Source organism: Fusarium solani (assembly GCF_023522795.1).
Source record: "Fusarium solani strain SB1 chromosome Unknown bctg00000007, whole genome shotgun sequence".
NCBI lineage: Eukaryota > Fungi > Ascomycota > Sordariomycetes > Hypocreales > Nectriaceae > Fusarium > Fusarium solani.
The window spans coordinates 633,091-652,472 of record NW_027072150.1 but is presented as its reverse complement, the minus strand read 5'-3'; the positions used below and the strand labels follow the sequence as shown (position 1 = coordinate 652,472).

Here is a 19,382-nt window from a genome sequence, read left to right as displayed (position 1 = left end):
ATTTAAATGGATAAATGAAACAATCGATGATGGTCTTGTAAAGGGATCCTGCTCACCCAGCAGATGCTGCAGATCGTGCCAAATATCAGATGGGTCGAAAGACAAGACAAGTGCAGTGCTTCCACGCTACAGATCAACCGGAAACTTCTTTCTCAGTGTCTCTCCGTAGGCATGGAAAAGAAAGGGAACAGGCGTAAATGCCAAGACGATGAATCCCAGCACCGTGTTGCCCCATCCAAGATCGAGCTTGTCGTACAATGAGGGGGCAGCCAGATCTAAGAAGGCACCAAAGGGACAACGGATGAGCAAGTTGGCCGCAAGGGCTGAAGCAGCTGCTTCGGCTCCAAAGCAGTCTACTAGGTAGAGCTGTCCGGGAACAATGACAAAGAGAGCTCCAACACCGATAAAGAGCGTGCCAAGAATGGGGACGATCCAGTGGGTGTGGTAGTAGGCGGACCAGCCGTACCACAAGAAACCTCCTGGAGTGGTGATTCCGAGCCATTTCATGAGAATGAGTCTATCCTCTGGCTTCGAGCCTCCTTGGTCTGCCTTCAACTTCATGAGCTTGTCGCTGGTCTTGGAAAAGGTAAACAAGCCAAGCATCATTCCAATACCAAGGCCAAGGTAGACCAGTCCCGAAATGCCGACGCTAAACCCATAGGTTCCAGAAAAGACTGACGTAAAAGTCGTGAAGAGCAAAAAGATCATGCCAAAGATGATGCCCGTGTAGAGCGACATGAGCAGGACGATGGGCGAGAAGATGAGCATCTTAAGGGGACGCACGATGGCGCGAAGGAGCATCTGCTTTGGTGTCTCGGCCCTATCAAACTTGGGAACAAGCTTCTCGTTTCCTGTCTCCTTGCGAAGGCGTTCAGTCTTCCGGCGTATAAGAACGGCAGCGTTGGTCTCGCCGACGAAGACGACTGTCGCAACAAGAATGACACCGGCCTAGTAAATCACGTTAGTGAGGCAATATCGAAGTAGATGGAACTCAGTAATGACTTACAACAATCAGGATGAGTCGAAAAGTCCACCGCCAACCAATATTCTGAGAAACGAATCCGCCAATGATGGGGCCGATAACCTGCGACATGATTAGCATTATCTTTAACTTCCATGCATTCATATAATACATACGGGCCCAATAAGAGGTCCCATGCTGAACAGAGCCATAGCCTTCCCGCGCTCATGGGCAGGATACAGATCAGCAATAGAACCGCCTCCAACACTCATGGGACCAGAGGCGGCGCAGCCTCCAAGCAAGCGGAAGGCAAGGAACATGCCGGTATTTTTACTGAAGGCACATCCAAAGTTGAAACCGATAAATAAGACATGGCAGACATAGTAAATGATGAGACGGCCATAGAGCTCGGAGAGAGGCGCGAGGAAGAGAGGGCCAATGGCGAAACCCAGTATGTAGAGACTGACAGTCAGGGCGACGACTGTGGAGTTTGTAATGTTGAATTCGGCGGCCAGTTCGTGTGCACCAGGTGCGTACATGGTGGCGGCGAGGTTTCTAGAGCCATCACCAGTCAATGATGCTGTCAGTGGAAAGAGAAGGGAGAAACACTTACGCATTGAGCGTGAAAAGGCTCACAATCACCACTTGAATGACCTTACTCCTGCTGGGCCAGTTAAGGGGATTATGGGGATCATCTGGGCCGTCCCAGTCAACAATGTTGGGGTTTGTGTCTGGTTCACCCGACACCTTTTCCGCTTCTGCATTTGCCGGGTAGTTTGCGGCCCCCTCGACGTCGGTTCGTGTCAAAGTAGACTGAGATCTTATGCTCCTAGCCTCTTCCCCATCCGAGGATGGAAAGCCTGGTCTTGCCATGGTGGTCGGCCTGTGATGGGAGGGAAGCGGCTTAGTGTGGCACGGTAGGTGGTGCTGGCTTGTCAGATCAGAGCACAGATGCCAAGAAGGAACGAAAAGATAAATGGGAGATCTAGATTTAAATGCAACTGGGTGCTGGAATTGGGATGCGTAATCCCCCTTGAAGCCAGGGTGGTGTGTCAGTCTTATAGCAGGGGTACCGGGCGTGCGCGAGTCCGACCATCCGACCCTCCGACGGCTTCATGTCAAGAAGCAACATCGCTCACCAGAGCCTTCTTATCAGCCTCAGTGGCGAAATACGTGGTGTTCTTGTTGAACTAACGAAGAGTAGCTATGTCACCATCTTAAAAGCCGATACTCCCAGTGTTGACGCTCTTTAACCGTCGGTGCATGTGTGGCTACTGTTTGTGGCCGCATCTCCGGTCAACGGTTCTGTCCTAGACAGCTGCAAGGTTTCACCGGGAGCATGCATGGCGTCTCAACAGGATCCCTGCCTGTTACCAAACTCCTTTCATCTATCATACCCATCTGACAAACATTGACTGGGAAGGAAAGCCGTCTCCGACATCAAATACCGTGATAAGCTAGATGCTGCATGAAACTCTTCAGTCGGGAGAGAAGGGTCCGGCATATTGTTAGAAATCACAAAATACCTGCTACATCTTATTGGACTGTTATTTAATTGGGAAGGATCATCAACCATGAAAAAATTCATCGGATGGTCAATAGGATAGTCGGAAGATCGGAGCATCGGCGCGGAGGATGGTTAAAGTGGGGCCAATCATCGGGGATCGGAATGCCGGTGCCGTTGACCAGCGTCTGACAAATCCGGACATCACGCAACGAAGCAAAATCATGGCACAGAGAGAGATGATTGAAAGGGTATAGATTGTGTTTTGGGGATAACTCGACGGACAAAGACTTCAAGACCGAGTCTATCTGAGTACAAAGAAGTCTATCAGTTTGGGGCCAGTGTTGGCCTGGAGGCAACGGGCTAGTGTTCCTTGCGCTTTGTAAGCTTCCTCGAGATGTTTTTGGCGATGCGCTTGTGGATTCAGTGGATGCGGTCCAAAGGCTCTGCTTCCTTATCCGGATTGGAGATGGGAGACTGGGTGCAGGTTTCTAGAGCCTGTGCCCGAGTGAGCGGCAGGTCTAGGCCTGGGCGTGGCAGGGGGTCGTTCTCGGCGATCTGGCTGGCATCATGGATATCCTCCCTAGGTTGGTTCGCATATTGGCCTTCGCATATCGACGAATCCTCGGATCTCCCATCCTCGTCCTCGTCCTCTTTCGGAGACGAAGTGATTGCGCTGTGGAAGGACTCAGCCGACGAAGTGGCAGATGCCAACTTGAGAGAATACACTGCAATGGTTGCACAATTTCCAGAAGAGTCAAAGGATTGCTGGTAGCGTAGGGTGGGAGGGATCAACTCCTCCTTTGCAAAGACCTCCTGCTGCTTGCCATTGTGTCCCTCTCCTGCTTCTCCAAACTCGTCTGCACGACTGGCTTGGACATGCTCCTGTGCTATGGCCATCTTTTGTTGCTTTCTTAGTTGTGGGTGTTGTCGAAGTGCCCTGTGTGTGGTCGTTGTGACGGATGAAATAGATTAACACAAATTTTTTGGCATAGAGTGCGAATCAGGAAGAGAGAGGAACTCATCTTTATAATCCGCTCCTTGTGAATCTGCATGGGATAGTCTTTGGCTGTGATGTTCTCCTGTTGTTCTTTTCTGGGTGGCTCCTTGTTCGTGAACAAAAGTAAGAAAGTCGGTAGAGTTCCTTGACCGTGATATAGCTACAAAGCATCTATGAACCGTGACGTGGCTCATTTACGACTGAACAAAGCCCTAACACCAAATTTGGAAGGGACTTAACTCTTGAAGAAGACACTAAAGTCAGTCATGCAGTGTAATTGCACAATAGGATCTGCATCAGCTCTGTTTATTCTGACGCTTTTGGTGTACCCGCGGTTGTATCGAGATACTAATCAGTCTTCGAGGAGGCTTGAACATAACTACGATCTTCTAGCTCAGTTAACCCATCAAGGACCGGGCTTTAACTATAATAAAGAATATATTATTAATATATTATAGCATTATATCTTAATGCTAACATAATAGCTTTTTTTTTTTTTTTTTTTTTTTTTGCTACTTATAACTAAAGAGTTATACCTAGCTATATTATCATATAAAGTTAAACCTCCCATAGGGTATTCAACTATTCTAACATTTATATAAAATATAAGAGAGAATTATTCCTTTCTACCTTCTTAAGACTATAGTTTCTTAATATAATGTCTGTCAACACAATGCCGAGAACCGCAATCAATCAAGCAATAATGAACGCAACTACATGGATGAGTTGGTGTCGCGGGAAAGTAGATCGTTCAGACCATATGTTGTGGCTACTTGATCGGAGCATGCAGAGATTAAGAAAAGTAGGGCGGCTGAGGTGATGCGGGTTTGAGCCTCAAAAGTAAGCAGCCTTTCATCAGTATCAGGACGCTCCGCTAGTTGTGTTTCTATGCCAATATTATGTATTACAATGTGCTTTTCACCATCATGCCTGGTCAGTGACACTCTGTCTATACGAATTCCCGTGTGCACAATGGTTCACGGGGAAAGCAGTCATCACGGAATCAGATTATCAAAGCTACTTCAACTCAATGACAGTTTAATTTGAGGCTAGACTACTGATACTACCATTAACCTTCACCTCCTGTCTAAGCCTCCACTCAGCACCTCGTACTCAACAACCCGACTTGCTTTAGAAACATTCCTCGTTCAGAGAAAGGTCAACTTTGACACCCTTTCCCTTGGTCAGGTTATCCTCAGTGTCCGAGTCACTGTCCTCATCCGAGTTAACATTCAAGTTTGAGTTGGTTTCCTCGCTTGCCTCGATGTCGTCGGCACTACTGCAGCTATCTTCGTGCAGGCTCTCAGAAAGCACCTCTAGTCCGAGGGGAACTCCTTCATCTTCATAATCTCCAGAGTCCTCGTCACCGCAATCCTCGTAGATAACGTCGTCATATTCCTGTTCTTTATCTTCCTCTGCCTCAGAGAGGGTCGATTTCACCTCCAAATCTCTCGCCCTAGCTTCCAAGATCTGTCTATATCCAGACAGGTCGTCTTCGTCAAACTCCGGGACTGCTTCCAGCCTGCTTCGAAGCTCAACAAGAAGCTTCCTGGTCTCTTCGAGTTCCCTCGAAATGGTTGCTCGGCGCCTTTGAAGCTCAGCCCCAGATCGCCGGTTCTTCAAGCCGAGTTTTGCCACTGACATAACTTGAGCGTAATTTCCGGGAATCTGGTGGTCATTACGCTTACCGTTAGCCTCATTCCTGGCATCGGACTTGTCATTGTCCGTCTTGTTGCCAGTCTGTTCACTGACAGTCTGGTTGAGCTGGGTCTGGTTCTTGTCAGAATCCATGGTGGTCCGAGGTCGCTTGTTACAGGGGCTCAGAATAGTGCCGTTTGTGGTATCAAGAATTTCTTTTGAGTAGTAGATATCACCTCACTATTAATGATGTCCATTCAGGTCTTAAATGATTTTACAGACATGGCTGAGCCGGGTGTTCAGGCTCTGTTCTCCGGAGAGGTTCTAGAAATATTATGTTCGAAGTTAGCTAGGTACTTGATTTGTCCTTTGTTCAGTAAAATTCACACAAAAAAACTTTTGAGAACGATCATTCTTTGTTCAATTGCTTCATTATCAGTAGCAAGCTGCATATCACAGCCAATATAGCTGGACAAGAACATGAGGCTAAGGGGTGCGGCCTCCGTGACTTGCAGTACTTTTGACTACGCCAAACATCGGAATAAGTATCTATTGTAACAGTTTATGCTTCAATGCATATTTTGATTGACTTATAGCACCTAACAGCGATTGTGGTGTGAGGCAAGTTTGAGGTATGGGACTTGACGCTGCCCGCTCACCACGACATGAGAAAATGGGGTTTATCAACCCACCCAGATCTTCAGCTATCTACGAGATACACACTTCTTCTCATAGTTATGGATCTACAAGGCATTCTACCTACGTGACAAATATCATGAGGCAGGTTGACAAGCGTGGCATGGTGAATGTGGGCCAAGCGGGTTCGTGATAAGCAAATTTTCCTAACTGCACCACCACATACGACCATACCCACTGGAGAACTCGGGATCCCGTCCGCTCTCCCATAGATAAGCCAGTGAGGGGCGGATTAGTAGTTGGGTCGGTGACGACCAGCGAATCCCCGCTGTTGTATGTTTTTGCCGTTTCTACAGACGGGCAGTTGTCTTTTTGGTCCTTGGCTTGAGCCTGCAGCGGTCTATAGGGCTCCCGCCTCGAATCTACAATGGCAAACAAAGCCTCATTGAAACCTGCACATTCTTTTTGCCTGTGTCAGTCTCCCGTTGGGTGCTCATCAGGTACCAGGCGCCATTGCTCCTGGACGGAGTTGATCAGATTACATACCCAGCAGCCTCTAAACAACACAAAACATAGACTGATGTAAAACGCTTTCCCAAAGAAAAGGGTCTTTCAACTATCCCTATGAGCTAAAGTAGCCTTGATCAAACGCCCTCGCATACAATGAATTCTCCCTGGATAAACAAGCAAGGATGTCGATCCCTTCATCAAAAGGGTCATCAAAGGGCACCCCGGAGCCTTGGCATTAGCATAGTCAAGAACTATAGAGCCTCAATCTCGCCAAGCATATCTAGTTTCGCCTTGATTAATGTTTACATTCCGAGCGTCGATCTCCCCGAGATCGGTTGCTCCCGAGATGCGGCTGAAGTGGAGAACCCCTATGCCTGACACTAGAACCCTTGCTAGGACCGATCATCCATACCGTTTCAAGACCACGATGTTGCTTTCCTATAAAATGAATGAAACACGAAGACCTCCCGGCGGGTATCAAGCGTTGGCGTTTCCAGGTCTTCCTCGTGACTATGAAGGACTTGCAAATGCAGGTGGGCAATCGGCTGTTTGGGCCTCCACTCTGGACGGCGCACTTGTTGGGTGCACTAAAACATGCCCTGCAACGTTTCAAGCAATATGTGACGACTTATAACTGCTGACTGGCAAGACGGTCTCGATCGATGTCAGCACTACGGAAGGGTTGCATGTGTCACCACGGTCAAAGTTTACACATGCTATCGCAAGATGTATCATTGGGTATCATTGAAACGAATTGTGTTTTAGCTGCAACACTATTACCTGAGTGAAACTGTACCCATGACGAATTATCGTATCTTGACGCAGTTTTTCGCAGTTCTTAGTGCTGAATATTGACCATTATCCGCTTGCGGTTGCGCATGAAAGCATCCCTCCCAGCCGCCAAATCGCTTTTGTTCTGGAGCTGTACTTTCATGAGAGAGTTGATATGCATCCAAGTTCCGCCAAATATCCCTTTATCCGGTCTTGTGTGTTGCGCTTGTACCAGATACCGGATTGCCAGAACCATCATCGAACTGTATATCGTTCCTCTTGATTCGTCACTTGCTTGGCTCGATTCAACTGCCGCCTTGTACCAAAAGTTGCTATAATCTACTCCGCACCCTACCTTACGTGGCTCCTTGGGGTTACTATTTCTAGCATCTTAGGCAGCCCAGTGTCGATCTGGGTTCGGTGAGCTGCTCCTGCAAGCGAATGACTACTATACCAAATGAAACAACCAAACAAACCCAAAGAGTGTGCAGATCTTGACAATACTTTCATCAGGCGATCATTTTTATGCCTCGATACGTATCATTGGAAGCGAGCGACATCATGTTGAGGCACCCATTATAATAGCACAAAGGCAACTGACAACGGCTCCGAGGACAGCACCACACAATACGAGTTTTCGCACCTCCATTGAGCTTGGGAACTCAAAATAACCCGGCGAAACCTTTCCCAGCTTCCAACACAATTTTCAATGTGACAGCGCCATCTCAGTTGTGGCTGGTAATCTTCAGGTGGTATCGAAACTCAATTACTATTATATGACCGAGAAGTCTTTCAGGGGATTTGGGCCATGACTGCCAGAGTCTGCCCATAGATGTACAAGACCAGCTTGAGATGCCAGTTTATGGCAGTTTGCAGGAACAGATAGACCAATCTGATACATCACGAGTTATACTCCCACCACTCTTTTCCATCGGCATCGGTCCTGAAAAGAGTTCCGATTTTCCTCAGATAGGCATCAAGCGCCTCATCTAGGGCATCGCGCTTGCTCCCACACGCGGGACATTGCTTGTCCGACATCCTGTTCGTTGTGCTGCAGGTAGTGCCGCAGATGAAGGATTGCTTGCACTTCCAGTACTTGTGGTCGTCACGGATCGTTGTAGTGGGCGCATACTTGGGCATGGTTGCAATACTACTATTAGTTGAGTTATGTTCAGCTGAAGGCTTCCAAGGTTCTGAGGGGTGCAATAGTCTTGCTGAGGGTGTTCAAGGATGGGAGGCCGGAAACCTCCGTACATATAGGGGTGGTGAGTATGCTATTCACGGCAGTTTAGATACATTTTCAACAGACAAGAGATATTGTCACTGGATGACTAGATGGAGTCTGAAACATTGTAGACGTGCGCGTTGACAGTTGCATGGGTTTGAAAGCACAATGGGAGGGATAGGCACCAGGTTCAAGTCTGGATGAGCAAACTTGTGTGCGTGTCGTCAATGAATCACGGTTCATCTCGCAGCAAACCATGAAGGTGACTTGAGAAGCAAAGAATACGTTGCACAACGCATGACATTTGATTCATCTATAGACGCTTCATCGACCCAGTCTCTGCTATCAACTGTTGCCGGCGATGCCGGAGAAGTTGTTTAGCCAGCTACAGGGTAGCAAGACGTGGTCCTCACATGTGACAATGTGGCGTAGAGCGGGATTTCCGACTCACAGCCACAGCAAAGGGTCCGCAAATTCGCAATCAACGGACAACGGTGAATATTTCAATCCCTAGACTATTCACGGGCCTCAACTGTGAGTCCTCACCTGAAGCTGCCACTAATCAAACCAAGGAGGGATGACGCCGCTGTAAGGGGCTCTTCCTCAACAGGTGCCCAATTACCGACTTTTCACGTCACAGCTGCCATCTCGAACCGCGTCGTGAGCCACTAGATCAGGACAACCAATGGGAAATGCTCGATGAGTTGGTGGCGTCTTGGTTAAGAAGAAAAAAACAAGCCAGAAAATCCAACAGCTGAACGCCACGTCCCAGTAGTCACGGATGCGGCACGCCCGCGACGACGCTATCGATGTTGGCTTTGGGCTATCGAGACCAGCAGCCAAAGGCACCGGCATTCGATAGCGTCCAGAGGAAATCGATAATGCCGTGAGCCGGTCGTCGACGTGTTTTTGTGGGCATGGATGGTTATGGTTGTTGCAGCGGCTGTCTCAGCCAGCCCCTTTCAAGTGCCGTGTTCCGCCCCCTATTAAGAAGGGTAAATGTCCGACAGGATGCATTTCGTGCAGCGTCTCTTCCCCTGACTATTGAGTAGAGTTTGTCTCAGTGGATTTCCCACTGCCGCACTGCCGGGGGACCCGTGAAAGCCTCGATCGAAGCTGGGGACGGAGGTACGGCTTAACAATCAGCACCCCTGGCACTGGCAGCCAGGGCGAGATCTGCGACCTACGACCCGACCAATCCGTGGCCTGGAGAGACCATCAAGAGACTCCACCATCTTGCTCTGTCGATCAATGCTGGATAAGGAATTACTGTGCCAATTGCCTTGGATCTCAAGAAAAAGCCAAGCAAACTCTGCCTGTTGTCTCACGCACTGGAACCGCACAACTGCGGCCCTTTTGTCACTGCTCCTCAGCAAGGGGACAGAGCAAGCAGACACATGCTTTTTTGAAGATCCAAGGGTCACATCGCATTAGGCAAAAACCTCGGGCACCATTAACCAAGCTTTGGCAAGCTTTGGGGCTTCGGCTTTAAACAGGACAAGCACCGACCGACTCTAGCAGAGCAGGGGTCAGTATTTTTAGCGACGATAGCAGCTCCAGCTAGCCCATATTGAGGACACCAGTGCGACGGCGCTTGTCCGTGAGAAGAGATGCCATTGCGAGATGATAAGGCGGAAGATGCGATGCGATGCGATGCCACAATGAGAGATACGTCAGGATCAGCACAGAGGATTTCGCTGCAGAAGGATCAACATGAGGATAGCTGTGCGAAATAGAGACTATTGGAGTTGAATGACAAATGATCAACATTGCAGAATTCCAATGCATCATGACATGCCTGTTGCAAAAAAAAAAAACTTGGAATGCGGCATCTTGAAATGTTGCGCATCATGGTTGTAGCCACAAAAAAGCCATGATAACTTTAATCGCAGCATGAAGCCATTCAGAACGTTGAACAAGAACCCCAGGATCGGATACGACACCCACACACACAGCAGATGCTAAGCTTAAATTTGTGTCTTGCCTTCTTTTTGCTCCGTAAGGACACCTTCTTAAACGGGGGACGGGGATCTGACCGGATGAGGCTTGAGCCATTAATCCAGACCTGTGTTGGTGACGGGTTGTTTTGCAGGCTTGGCGTAAGCCTCTGAACAATGCAACGACGGCGCAGCTGAGGAACATCACCCCACTAATGGCAGTGTTGGTTGAGGGATTGATGGCCCTGCGAGGCTGTGTACCGTGGGCGACCTGCAGGCTCTGCAGCTCACGGGTGCACCGGGCTGAGTGGGAGTGAGAGTGAGGGTTCTAGACAATCTGTTACAGCGTTGCCTTGCTCCGCTCAGCAAGATCCTGGTCTGGAGGGGTCATCGAGACCCTAGTGGAGAAGATGAGAGCAAAAAGAGGCCTGCAAACTCTCAAAACAGAGTAACCCAGCGCACAATTTACAAACGGCCCTTTGCGCAGGAACCCAGTTCTGGCAGCCCTACCACGTGGACCCAACAATGCCAAGACCAGGCACAGGGCCCAGATGCTCGCTCAGTTCGATAGCACTCAGGGCCAGAACAGAACGGAGTTCCAGGGCGTGGGTCAATAGTCCCCTTCGCTTAAGCGCCTCGACTGACCCCTCTGGGAGAGAGCTCTCAGGTCTGCCAAACGGAGCTCGGCACGGCTCGTATAGATCCCTGACCAAGGCGCCATCGAGACCCGCGGGGCCCTGGAGAGGGTGTGCGAGAGCGACCAGGGGCAGGGGGCGGAGGGGCCGGGGGAGACCACAACCAACACAATGTCCACTTTATAGGCTAGACCAATCTGTCAGATCATCATGCCATGTCACTCATTCTTCCCTTCTCCATGGCTAAGCTAACTGTGCATCTGTGTGTGTGCTCGCCTCTGCAGGTCCCGTTCTAGGCAATGCCCGAATGCTGTCGGCACGTTTAATTAACAGCCATATACCTCCAAGCCTCCATCACCACTTTTTTGGTCTTGTCCGTCCCTTCTTACGTCTTCTTGTCTCTTGTCTTCTGCGACGTTTCTGCAAGAACCCGTCCCGTCCATGTTATCGGTCCATTGACGCCACTCTCGCTTCTTGTCTTGGGTGAAGCAGAGAGAGTTTCTCTCACACAGCAGCCGCAGCCATGTGGACCTCGTCGCGGAACACGATATTCAACTTCCTCTTCACCCTCTGCGTGGTCTCTTCATTCATCATAATCGTCTCTTCTGCTCCTGCTGAGCGAAGAGCGCCTGCTCCGGCCCCGGTACCGGCTCCAGAGGCCGCTCCAGAGGCTGCCCCAGAGCCTGTTCCGAACCCCATTCCAGCCCCGGAGCCCATTCCTTCTCCGGAGGCTGCTCCCGAGCCGGAACCCTCGCCCGAGCCTGAGCCTGCCCCCGAACCCGCTCCCAAGCCTGCCGCCAAGCCTGCCGCCAACACCCCCAAGACTTATTCTTACGATGTCGTCATCTACGGCAACACAGTCGCCGCATTGGCTGCTGCCATCCAGACCCTGCGTATGAAGAAGACGGTAGCCATTGTCTGCCCTGGAAGCACCATTGGTGGTCTCACAGCTTCTGGTCTTGGCTGGACGGATGCCAAGGATGGCCGATCCATTGGTGGCATTGCTCGCGAGTTCTACAGCAAGGTCTACAACCACTACCTCAAGACAGGCGCCTGGAAGTACGAGACAAGGGACAACTACATTGGACGAAGGATCGGAGCCCAGCCCGGACCTGCGATTGATGTCGGCAAGAAGGTTCAATGGACCTTTGAGCCCAAGGTCGCAGAGTACGTCTGGGAGCAATGGGTCAAGGATGGCAAGATCCTCATCTACCGCAACCAGCAGATTGACCGTTCTCCCAAGAGCGTCAAGTACAGCGGCACCAATATTCAGTCCTTCAAGACTCTTGATGGAACCACCTTTGCTGGCAAGATGTTTATCGACGCAGGCTACGAGGGCGATCTGATGGAGTCTGCTGGTATTCCCTTCCGTACTGGACGCGAGAGCCGAACCGACTACAACGAGGGCGCTGCTGGTGTCTACGTCAACTCCAAGAACAGACTTACCAACATTGACCCCTACAACAAGAAGGGTGACCCTAGCAGTGGTTTGATCGGGGGAATCCAGCGAGTCATCAAGGACCCCGTTGCTGTCAGCGGCGAGGGCGACCCTTACCGTCTGCAGTCCTACAACTACCGTCTGGCCCTCACCAAGATGCCCGACAACAAGGTGCCCTTTGTCAAGCCTGCTGGATACAACGAGACCGACTACGAAATCCTCTTCCGCTACATCGAGGAGGGAGGCTACAGGGGCCCCTTCTTCACCAGCCAGCTCATGCCCAACCTCAAGACCGACTCCAACGCCCAGGGTCAGGTTAGCACGGATTTGATCGGCGGTAACTTCGACGATGATTCCAACTACGCGCTGGACTCTTACGCGCAACGAGCCGCCACCGTCAAGAAGCACAAGCTGTGGACGCAGGGTTTCCTCTGGACCCTGGCGAACCACCCTCGCATCCCCGAGAGCGTCCGCAATGATTATAGTGCCTGGGGCTTGGCCAAGGACGAGTTTGTCAAGAATGGCAACTGGCCTTATGAGATGTATATCCGCGAGGCTCGACGCATGTACGGCGCCTACACAATGGCGCAATCCAACGTTCAGAAGCCCGTTGCCTTTGAGAAGGACTCCATCATCGGCATGGGCTCCTACTTCCTTGATGTGCACACGGTCGAGCGTGTCCTCGTCGACGGCAAGATCTACGACGAGGGCTGGGTGCACATCACAACCAGCAGACCCTTCCCTATCCCCTTGAACTCCATCATCACCAACTCGAGCATCGCCACAAACTTCCTTAACCCCGTCACCATGAGTGCCACGCACGTTGCCTACTCGGCCATCCGCATGGAGCCCTGCTACATGGTGATGGGCCAGAGCGCAGCCACAGCCGCCGTCCTGGCCATCGAGCAGGGCGTCAGCATCCAAAACGTCGACCGCGCCAAGCTCACGGCGCGTCTCAACGCAGACAAGCAGGTTTTAACTCTTTAGGCCACGTCTTGAATATTCCCGTGTGTCGAGCCTGGGTAATCTCTCTTACTGTTGGAGTTTGGTGTTTGGTAACTTGACGTGGCCTGATACAGTTGATAATACCACTTGTCTTTTCTAGCATAGAAGCCATATTTCATCATAGAATACATGAATTATTGAGACCATTTAAGGGTCCACCTGCCTTTCTCTCTGCTGCCATATGATTCTGAGAATAACTTGTGTCGAGACATCACATTTACGACTAGATAGCATGATTAAACTGCCAATCAAGGCTGGAGATGTTGGTCAGAGACTGAGAAATAACAATCTCGTATTCGCAATCTATCTCAAACAGTGATAAATTATCACCTGCCCGATCTCAAAGCTTAAAGTGGGCTAAATTACTGCCATCTGACATAATTGGCCATGTTTGGGATCTGGAGTGGAAATGCCTGCAAGGGTCTCTGCACCCTGGTCATCCAACAACCAACACACGCTCGCTACAACATATTTAACGCATAATAAGCCTGAATGGCGAGACATTTTCATGACCAACACTTCAGGTGGTCAGAGGCGAATAGAATAAGCCGAGGCACGCCCCATTCAGCCCCATTCAGCCCCATTCCCCCTCAAGACTGCGCATCAAGCGAGATTATAACAACCTTCCGTTACAGGTTGCACTCTGCGACAGAAAGATGCATGCAGCCGGGCAACAAAAAGGTGGCTGTGGGAAGAATCTGCAACCCTGCCAGCCAATGACCGACGTGCACGTTCAGAACAACCCTACAAAGCCAAGACTCGCTAACAAAAGGTAATAGCAAAGCCCATAACATGTGTTGGTTGGTGACAGACGAGGCAGAAATTAGGAATGCATGATTTACCTAATTATGCCGACGGGCCGGTGTGAGAATGGCGGTGTCACAACCAACGCAACGTGGCGGGTTGATGCAGTTGTGGCAACCACTGAAAGACGGATTGAATGATGTTTGGTGCATCCTGCGAGAAGATGCATTGTTGATCTTTCCGTCGGTCAGCGGAGTGCCAAGGCAACTATCCGAGAGGCGCTTCACGGTAACTATGCATGTTTCATGGCTTGTTGGCTTTCCAATGAGAGTAGACGGTGGGGTGGGTGAATGAGGCCGCTCTGCATAGATCCCGTTGGTCGACTTTAAGGGCAAGAAATTGGGCGGTTGGCAAAAGGACATTAAAGGCGTTGGCTCTGGTTACAGCAATTGCAGAACAGGGAGAAGGGAATAAAATTATGATAAATCAGTTGTCAACTCCTAGAGTGGTCTTTGACATCAAACCCGAGGGTCCCGAGCGCGTCAATTCTACCAACTTGGCGAGTCACTACATAACCAACCCCAATCTCGATGTCAGGATCACAGCGGAAGATAGACCATATATAGTATTATGTAGCGCCTGACACCGTAAGTTGACAGTCTCCCGCTTCGGCTGTCAGACAAGAGATCGGCGACGCACTAAACTGAACATCATAGGGTGGCTGGTCGGTGCTGATGGTCCTGGTTGTCTGACATCAAGACTTCTCTGCTGACAGGAGACACTAACAATACCATCAAAATGGTTCATTATTCGTGGAGAAACATAATGCGACGTCGAGCAGATATAGCCTTGGATTGAGCATGGTACTCACGCCCGGTTGAAGGCTCTATCAAAACACGGCCACCATCCCGTTCCTGTTGAATACGTGGACATGCTTTGACAAGCAGGAAGCATTGTCTATAAGACACGAGAGGGATGTCTTCTAATGTAAAAAAAAAGTTAAAATCATTGGGATTTGGTCTAGAAAAAAGCAGATGGATACGCATCTAAGTTGTGTTGGTCATGCTTGATGAACTAACCGCCTCAGCAAGCATGATAGCAAGAGATAGGTATCAAACCCCGTAGCCTCGGTGCATCCGAATGCGTAATTCTATGTCAATGTCTCAATCAAGATGGCTTTCGCGATTCAATCTAACCCTCCCTCAAACTTGAAAGTTCGAGAACTGCTCCTTCATCTAGCCCTCGATGGCCCATTTCGACTTGTACCTAACACAGACAAGTCATAGTAAAACCTCAGCATTGGATTCAAATCAGTACGAGTTAGGTCTAAAGGTTAGTATTGATCTCAGTAGATTCCTCGCTTTGAAACCGTGGACTTGATAGTAAATCTTAAAACGTGTGCCACCTACACGTCCTTACCAGAACCACACCGGGGCTGTAGAAGGCAGAAACAGACTTATATCACTTTACCCGTATTCATATATAGTAGGTATAACTTTGAAAGCGAGGCAATAAGCCACCCGCCGACCGAAACCTTCTGCCAGGCCGGCTCTGCGCACATTACCGTTGTCCGTGTTCTGCAGCTGCAACATCTGGCTGCCTTTGAGAATAAAGGAAACGGAAAACAGGGTATTCAGTGCTCTGCATGTTTTACGAGTTCATAGAAAGGCATGGAATTGCTTCAGAAAGCCTGTAAGGGCAATCGTGAGGAATCTAGTCTGGAGGAATCCGTAAGCTGTCTCAGCCCTGGTTGCTCTAGAAATCTGGCTACCGCAGTTTCTCTGTTCCTGAGTTACTGAAGAAGAAGAACGAATTAAGGGTATAATTTATTGGCGCAAAAACTCCAACTATTTGTGAATTTTTTAGATTCCACCTTCATGGACGGTCAGTGTTGTCAACTTGGCGCCACGCTGACATCGACGCGAATCCCCCCATGATCATTTTCCAGTTTTGATAGCGTATAAACACATGATCGAAGCTGAGAATCTCACTAGATTTAATGTACTACGGTAGGTGCCTATCTATTCAAGCGAACCCTCCGCGGACCAGACACGTTCTGGGAGAGTGTCTTCCGTTGAAACTGTGCGTAGAGGCATAGTCACAATATCATGGGTTATGTATCACGAATTTAGGACATGGTTGACATCCCATGTGATATTTAGGGTATTTGATCTCAGTATATGCATGTGAATGGCCATCTTGCTCAGGGAAGCGACCTGTCTTCCCGGCTTTGAACCTTGGTGGGCACTCCATTTCCACTGCTTTGGATCAGTTGGTGTGTCCCAAGTGAGATCATGCATGGGCTGCAGACCTCCACCGAGTATAGATATATAGTTTACAGTAGTACTTCAGCTTTTGAGAATCGTGTAAGTAATTCCCTTGCCTCATGCTAATCCAACCGTTCCAGTAGAGTAACTGGAGCATCCTTTCTCTGTGCAAAGCTGAGGCATGGCCCTGGTCGCGAAATCGTTGCCACAAAATGGCGGCATTGGCGTCACATCAGCCGTGATGAGTTCAGAGGCCGTGGATTTTCAAAAGGTTGTTGGTTCATGGCAGAGAAATGGGCCTCCCGCTGGGAGGGAAGGGTGAGCTCTGAGCATATGCTCGTGACCTGTGGACAACAGGACGGCTCTTCTGCCTAGGCTCCATGAGAAATGCTTGAATATAATGAAGATGCCTTAGCCCGTATAGGTAGGGTAATAATTCCATCGCAATACTCTAAATTCGCCTCACTGGTCTAACCTGTGATCGAAGCCCAGACTTTCAGGCTGATAAAACCTGCCATCAGATCAGCACAAACTGCTCCCTGGTATAAGATCCTTTTAATGCAAGATATTAACTCTCTTTTAGTTTTTAGCTATGCATCCGTGTGTTCGGATGTATTGTGTATCAAAGTCAGGTCTCTTCCTGCGCAGTGTGTTTAACTTTTCCAACCTCCCGTGAATAACCCCCTTAACAGTACATCCAGCTTTTCCTGACAACCTTATCTCTGCCACCATCACCAAACCGAACAATCGTCCTGACAGGCCTCCGTCACCAATACCGGTCCAAATAAGTGTCGATGGCAAGCCAGAGGAACAAGCCAGCAGCAAATATATCCTCTTGCGGGAAAAGGAAAGGTGGCATCTTGCACTGCGAGCCTCATCCCTTCACTATTAGGTTTCTATGGCTATAGAAGCTTAACTTTATCTTAGGTTTACGGTGTTTTGCAGCATTGGGTTTTGATGCCGTGTGTCTCTATGTGTGTTTTTTGATCTTGTGTCTGACAACTATGTCATTGAAATAAGTAGATTAGCTATGCATGCTACGAGTTCCATTACCAAGCAACTGAGTTCCCAGGGTCTGATGGCTCAGTGGATGCCTTATCACACCAGCTTGCCATGCACATGCACTTGGAGCAGCCAAGTCGCTTGTCGGCTTCCAAGATATAAAAGACCGTTATTGGGCTGGATTTTGTCTTCCGGGTTCAAAGGAAAGCGGATGTTGATGCTGCTTAGCTGGCTAGGAGCGGATTGAGTGTTGAATTCTGATCGCTGCTTGCCTCGAAACCCGCTCCATTCCATGCATGGTTAAAGGGAAGATGGTGTGTCTATGATGAAGTCAGCCTTAGCTAGCGGAGAGTTGCGAGCCATCTGGAAGCCTGGATTCAAGATCATGATAGTTGTCAAATTTCAGGGATTTTTCTTCTTCAAACTGGGGATGGTAAAGGCTTGTGGTCATTCTGGCATACCAGATAGCCTTGCAAATTCAACATCTTTCAGCTATTTCAATTAAGTAAGAAAGCTACATGAAATAGTGTATCCAAGAAAACCAAGGACTGCGAATTCCGCTCTCTTTCTTCGTGGCTCTCATGTAGCAGTGAGCCTAATTTGCCTCTGCTGCTCGACACGAAGGACTCTTGGCCAACTCTAGCACATCTTTATTCCAGGAAGGATGATAACTGATTATGTGTAAGACGTAGAGTGAATTTGGCCTGATCTTTTCTTTGAGGTTAAGAGTTGACGCCATCTGTCAGAACATCACGCTCAAATGATCCTCTCTCATGCATCAAACTTGATACCAAGCATTCGGCCACATGCCAAGCCGATTGCCAAGAAGTTTAAACTTTCTCTGTAACCTCGGCAAGATTTCAACTTTTTGATTAGGGTCATGATAGGGGAGTTGGATGGCCAGAAAACCATGTCAGAACAGTCCACTGTTATAATCCTGCGAATACTGGCATGACTTCACGACCTCTTGGTATCATGATGCTGTAAAAAACAACTTGGTAACTTGCATTATGGCATTAACCACCTTATAGGAGGGGAATTTGCACATCAAAACGATTTAAGACTCGCAGAGATCACATGAGTGACCTCCACGGAGCAAGGCGATGCTGTTTATCAACAAGACATACACATGCAATTGCCGCACTACACAGGCCATGATAAAAATAACCCGAATTTCATTCCCTATCATTGCTGCCTTGTTGGTATTTCACTTTCGTTCTTGGTCTGCAAGCCCTCCCTCCATGTAGCATCCCGTTGACTGTTCGCTCAAAGACAGTAATTCGACACCGCCGCATTTGTTTGGTTTGATTCGGATACGAGAACTGAGAAGCATGGCGGCATTGGAAAGCTTTAAGGAGGGGACCTTGCGCATCAAAACGACTTGAGATTCGCAAACTGCCGCTTGGATGGCCTCCACGGGGCAAGGCCGTGGTGTTTATCACCCAAACAGAGAAGTCTAATTACCGCACTACACATAATAATCACGGCCAAGATAACTTGAATCTCATTCTATAATAATATTGTCTTGGTGTTTTCTGTCATTGCTTCTTCTTAAACTCCGTCCTAAGTTCACAGGCCCCTTCCATGTACAGTAGCATCACGTTAACTGATCCTTCAAAGAAAATAATTCTGCACCACCGAATTTGTTTGGTTTCATTTGGATACGAGAACTTAGCGTGGCTCTGGTGATTATTTAGTATACGAGTAAGCGCGTAAACGAGGCAAGGAACAGACTCCTGCGTGGTGAGGCCATCGTCTGGTTGCTAATGCTCCAATGCGCGAGAAGACAATGTTATGGTGCCGTGACAAGTCACTGCCAATATGGCTTGTCTCTATATTAGGGAGGGACATGGTAATACATCGTGATGCAAAAATTGATTGCATCCTCGTATTGCCGTAGCGAGCTGAGCCAAGAACGCCATTTTCTGTAAACCCGTATTCGCCGTCCGATGAAGCATCTGACAACCGTGGAAGCGCGTTACACCCCTCTAGGTTGGTTGCATCAAAGTGGTAAGATGGGTCGACAAGATGGGCCTGACGACCCAGCACTCGCAAAGAGCACTGAAAAGAGACAACTGCACTGCAGCGTCCGTATAATTCAGCCTTCGC

General features: G+C 49.1%; 5 protein-coding genes across 5 annotated transcripts; 1 reads left to right on the top strand and 4 right to left on the bottom strand.

Moving 5' to 3' along the window:
• Positions 1-126: 126 nt before the first annotated feature.
• On the bottom strand, positions 127-1,834 carry MRS44_011029 (uncharacterized protein; the record flags this gene model as incomplete). The annotated part of the gene is made up of 4 exons (XM_065619576.1): positions 127-948; positions 1,007-1,084; positions 1,138-1,516; positions 1,575-1,834. 4 exons carry the CDS (start codon positions 1,832-1,834, stop codon positions 127-129), a joined length of 1,539 nt encoding a protein of 512 aa, XP_065475648.1.
• A 1,054-nt stretch (positions 1,835-2,888) lies between these two features.
• Positions 2,889-3,365, bottom strand: MRS44_011028 (uncharacterized protein; the record flags this gene model as incomplete). The annotated part of the gene is made up of 1 exon (XM_046283425.2): positions 2,889-3,365. The coding sequence occupies one exon, from the start codon at positions 3,363-3,365 to the stop codon at positions 2,889-2,891; it is 477 nt and encodes a 158-aa protein (XP_046135271.2).
• Positions 3,366-4,596: 1,231 nt separating this feature from the next.
• MRS44_011027 (uncharacterized protein) lies at positions 4,597-5,256 on the bottom strand (the record flags this gene model as incomplete). Its single annotated transcript, XM_046273715.2, has 1 exon — positions 4,597-5,256. The coding sequence occupies one exon, from the start codon at positions 5,254-5,256 to the stop codon at positions 4,597-4,599; it is 660 nt and encodes a 219-aa protein (XP_046135272.2).
• A 2,664-nt stretch (positions 5,257-7,920) lies between these two features.
• MRS44_011026 (uncharacterized protein) lies at positions 7,921-8,160 on the bottom strand (the record flags this gene model as incomplete). The annotated part of the gene is made up of 1 exon (XM_065619575.1): positions 7,921-8,160. One exon carries the CDS (start codon positions 8,158-8,160, stop codon positions 7,921-7,923), a length of 240 nt encoding a protein of 79 aa, XP_065475647.1.
• A 3,180-nt stretch (positions 8,161-11,340) lies between these two features.
• MRS44_011025 (uncharacterized protein) lies at positions 11,341-13,242 on the top strand (the record flags this gene model as incomplete). The annotated part of the gene is made up of 1 exon (XM_046275808.2): positions 11,341-13,242. One exon carries the CDS (start codon positions 11,341-11,343, stop codon positions 13,240-13,242), a length of 1,902 nt encoding a protein of 633 aa, XP_046135325.1.
• Positions 13,243-19,382: the final 6,140 nt, after the last annotated feature.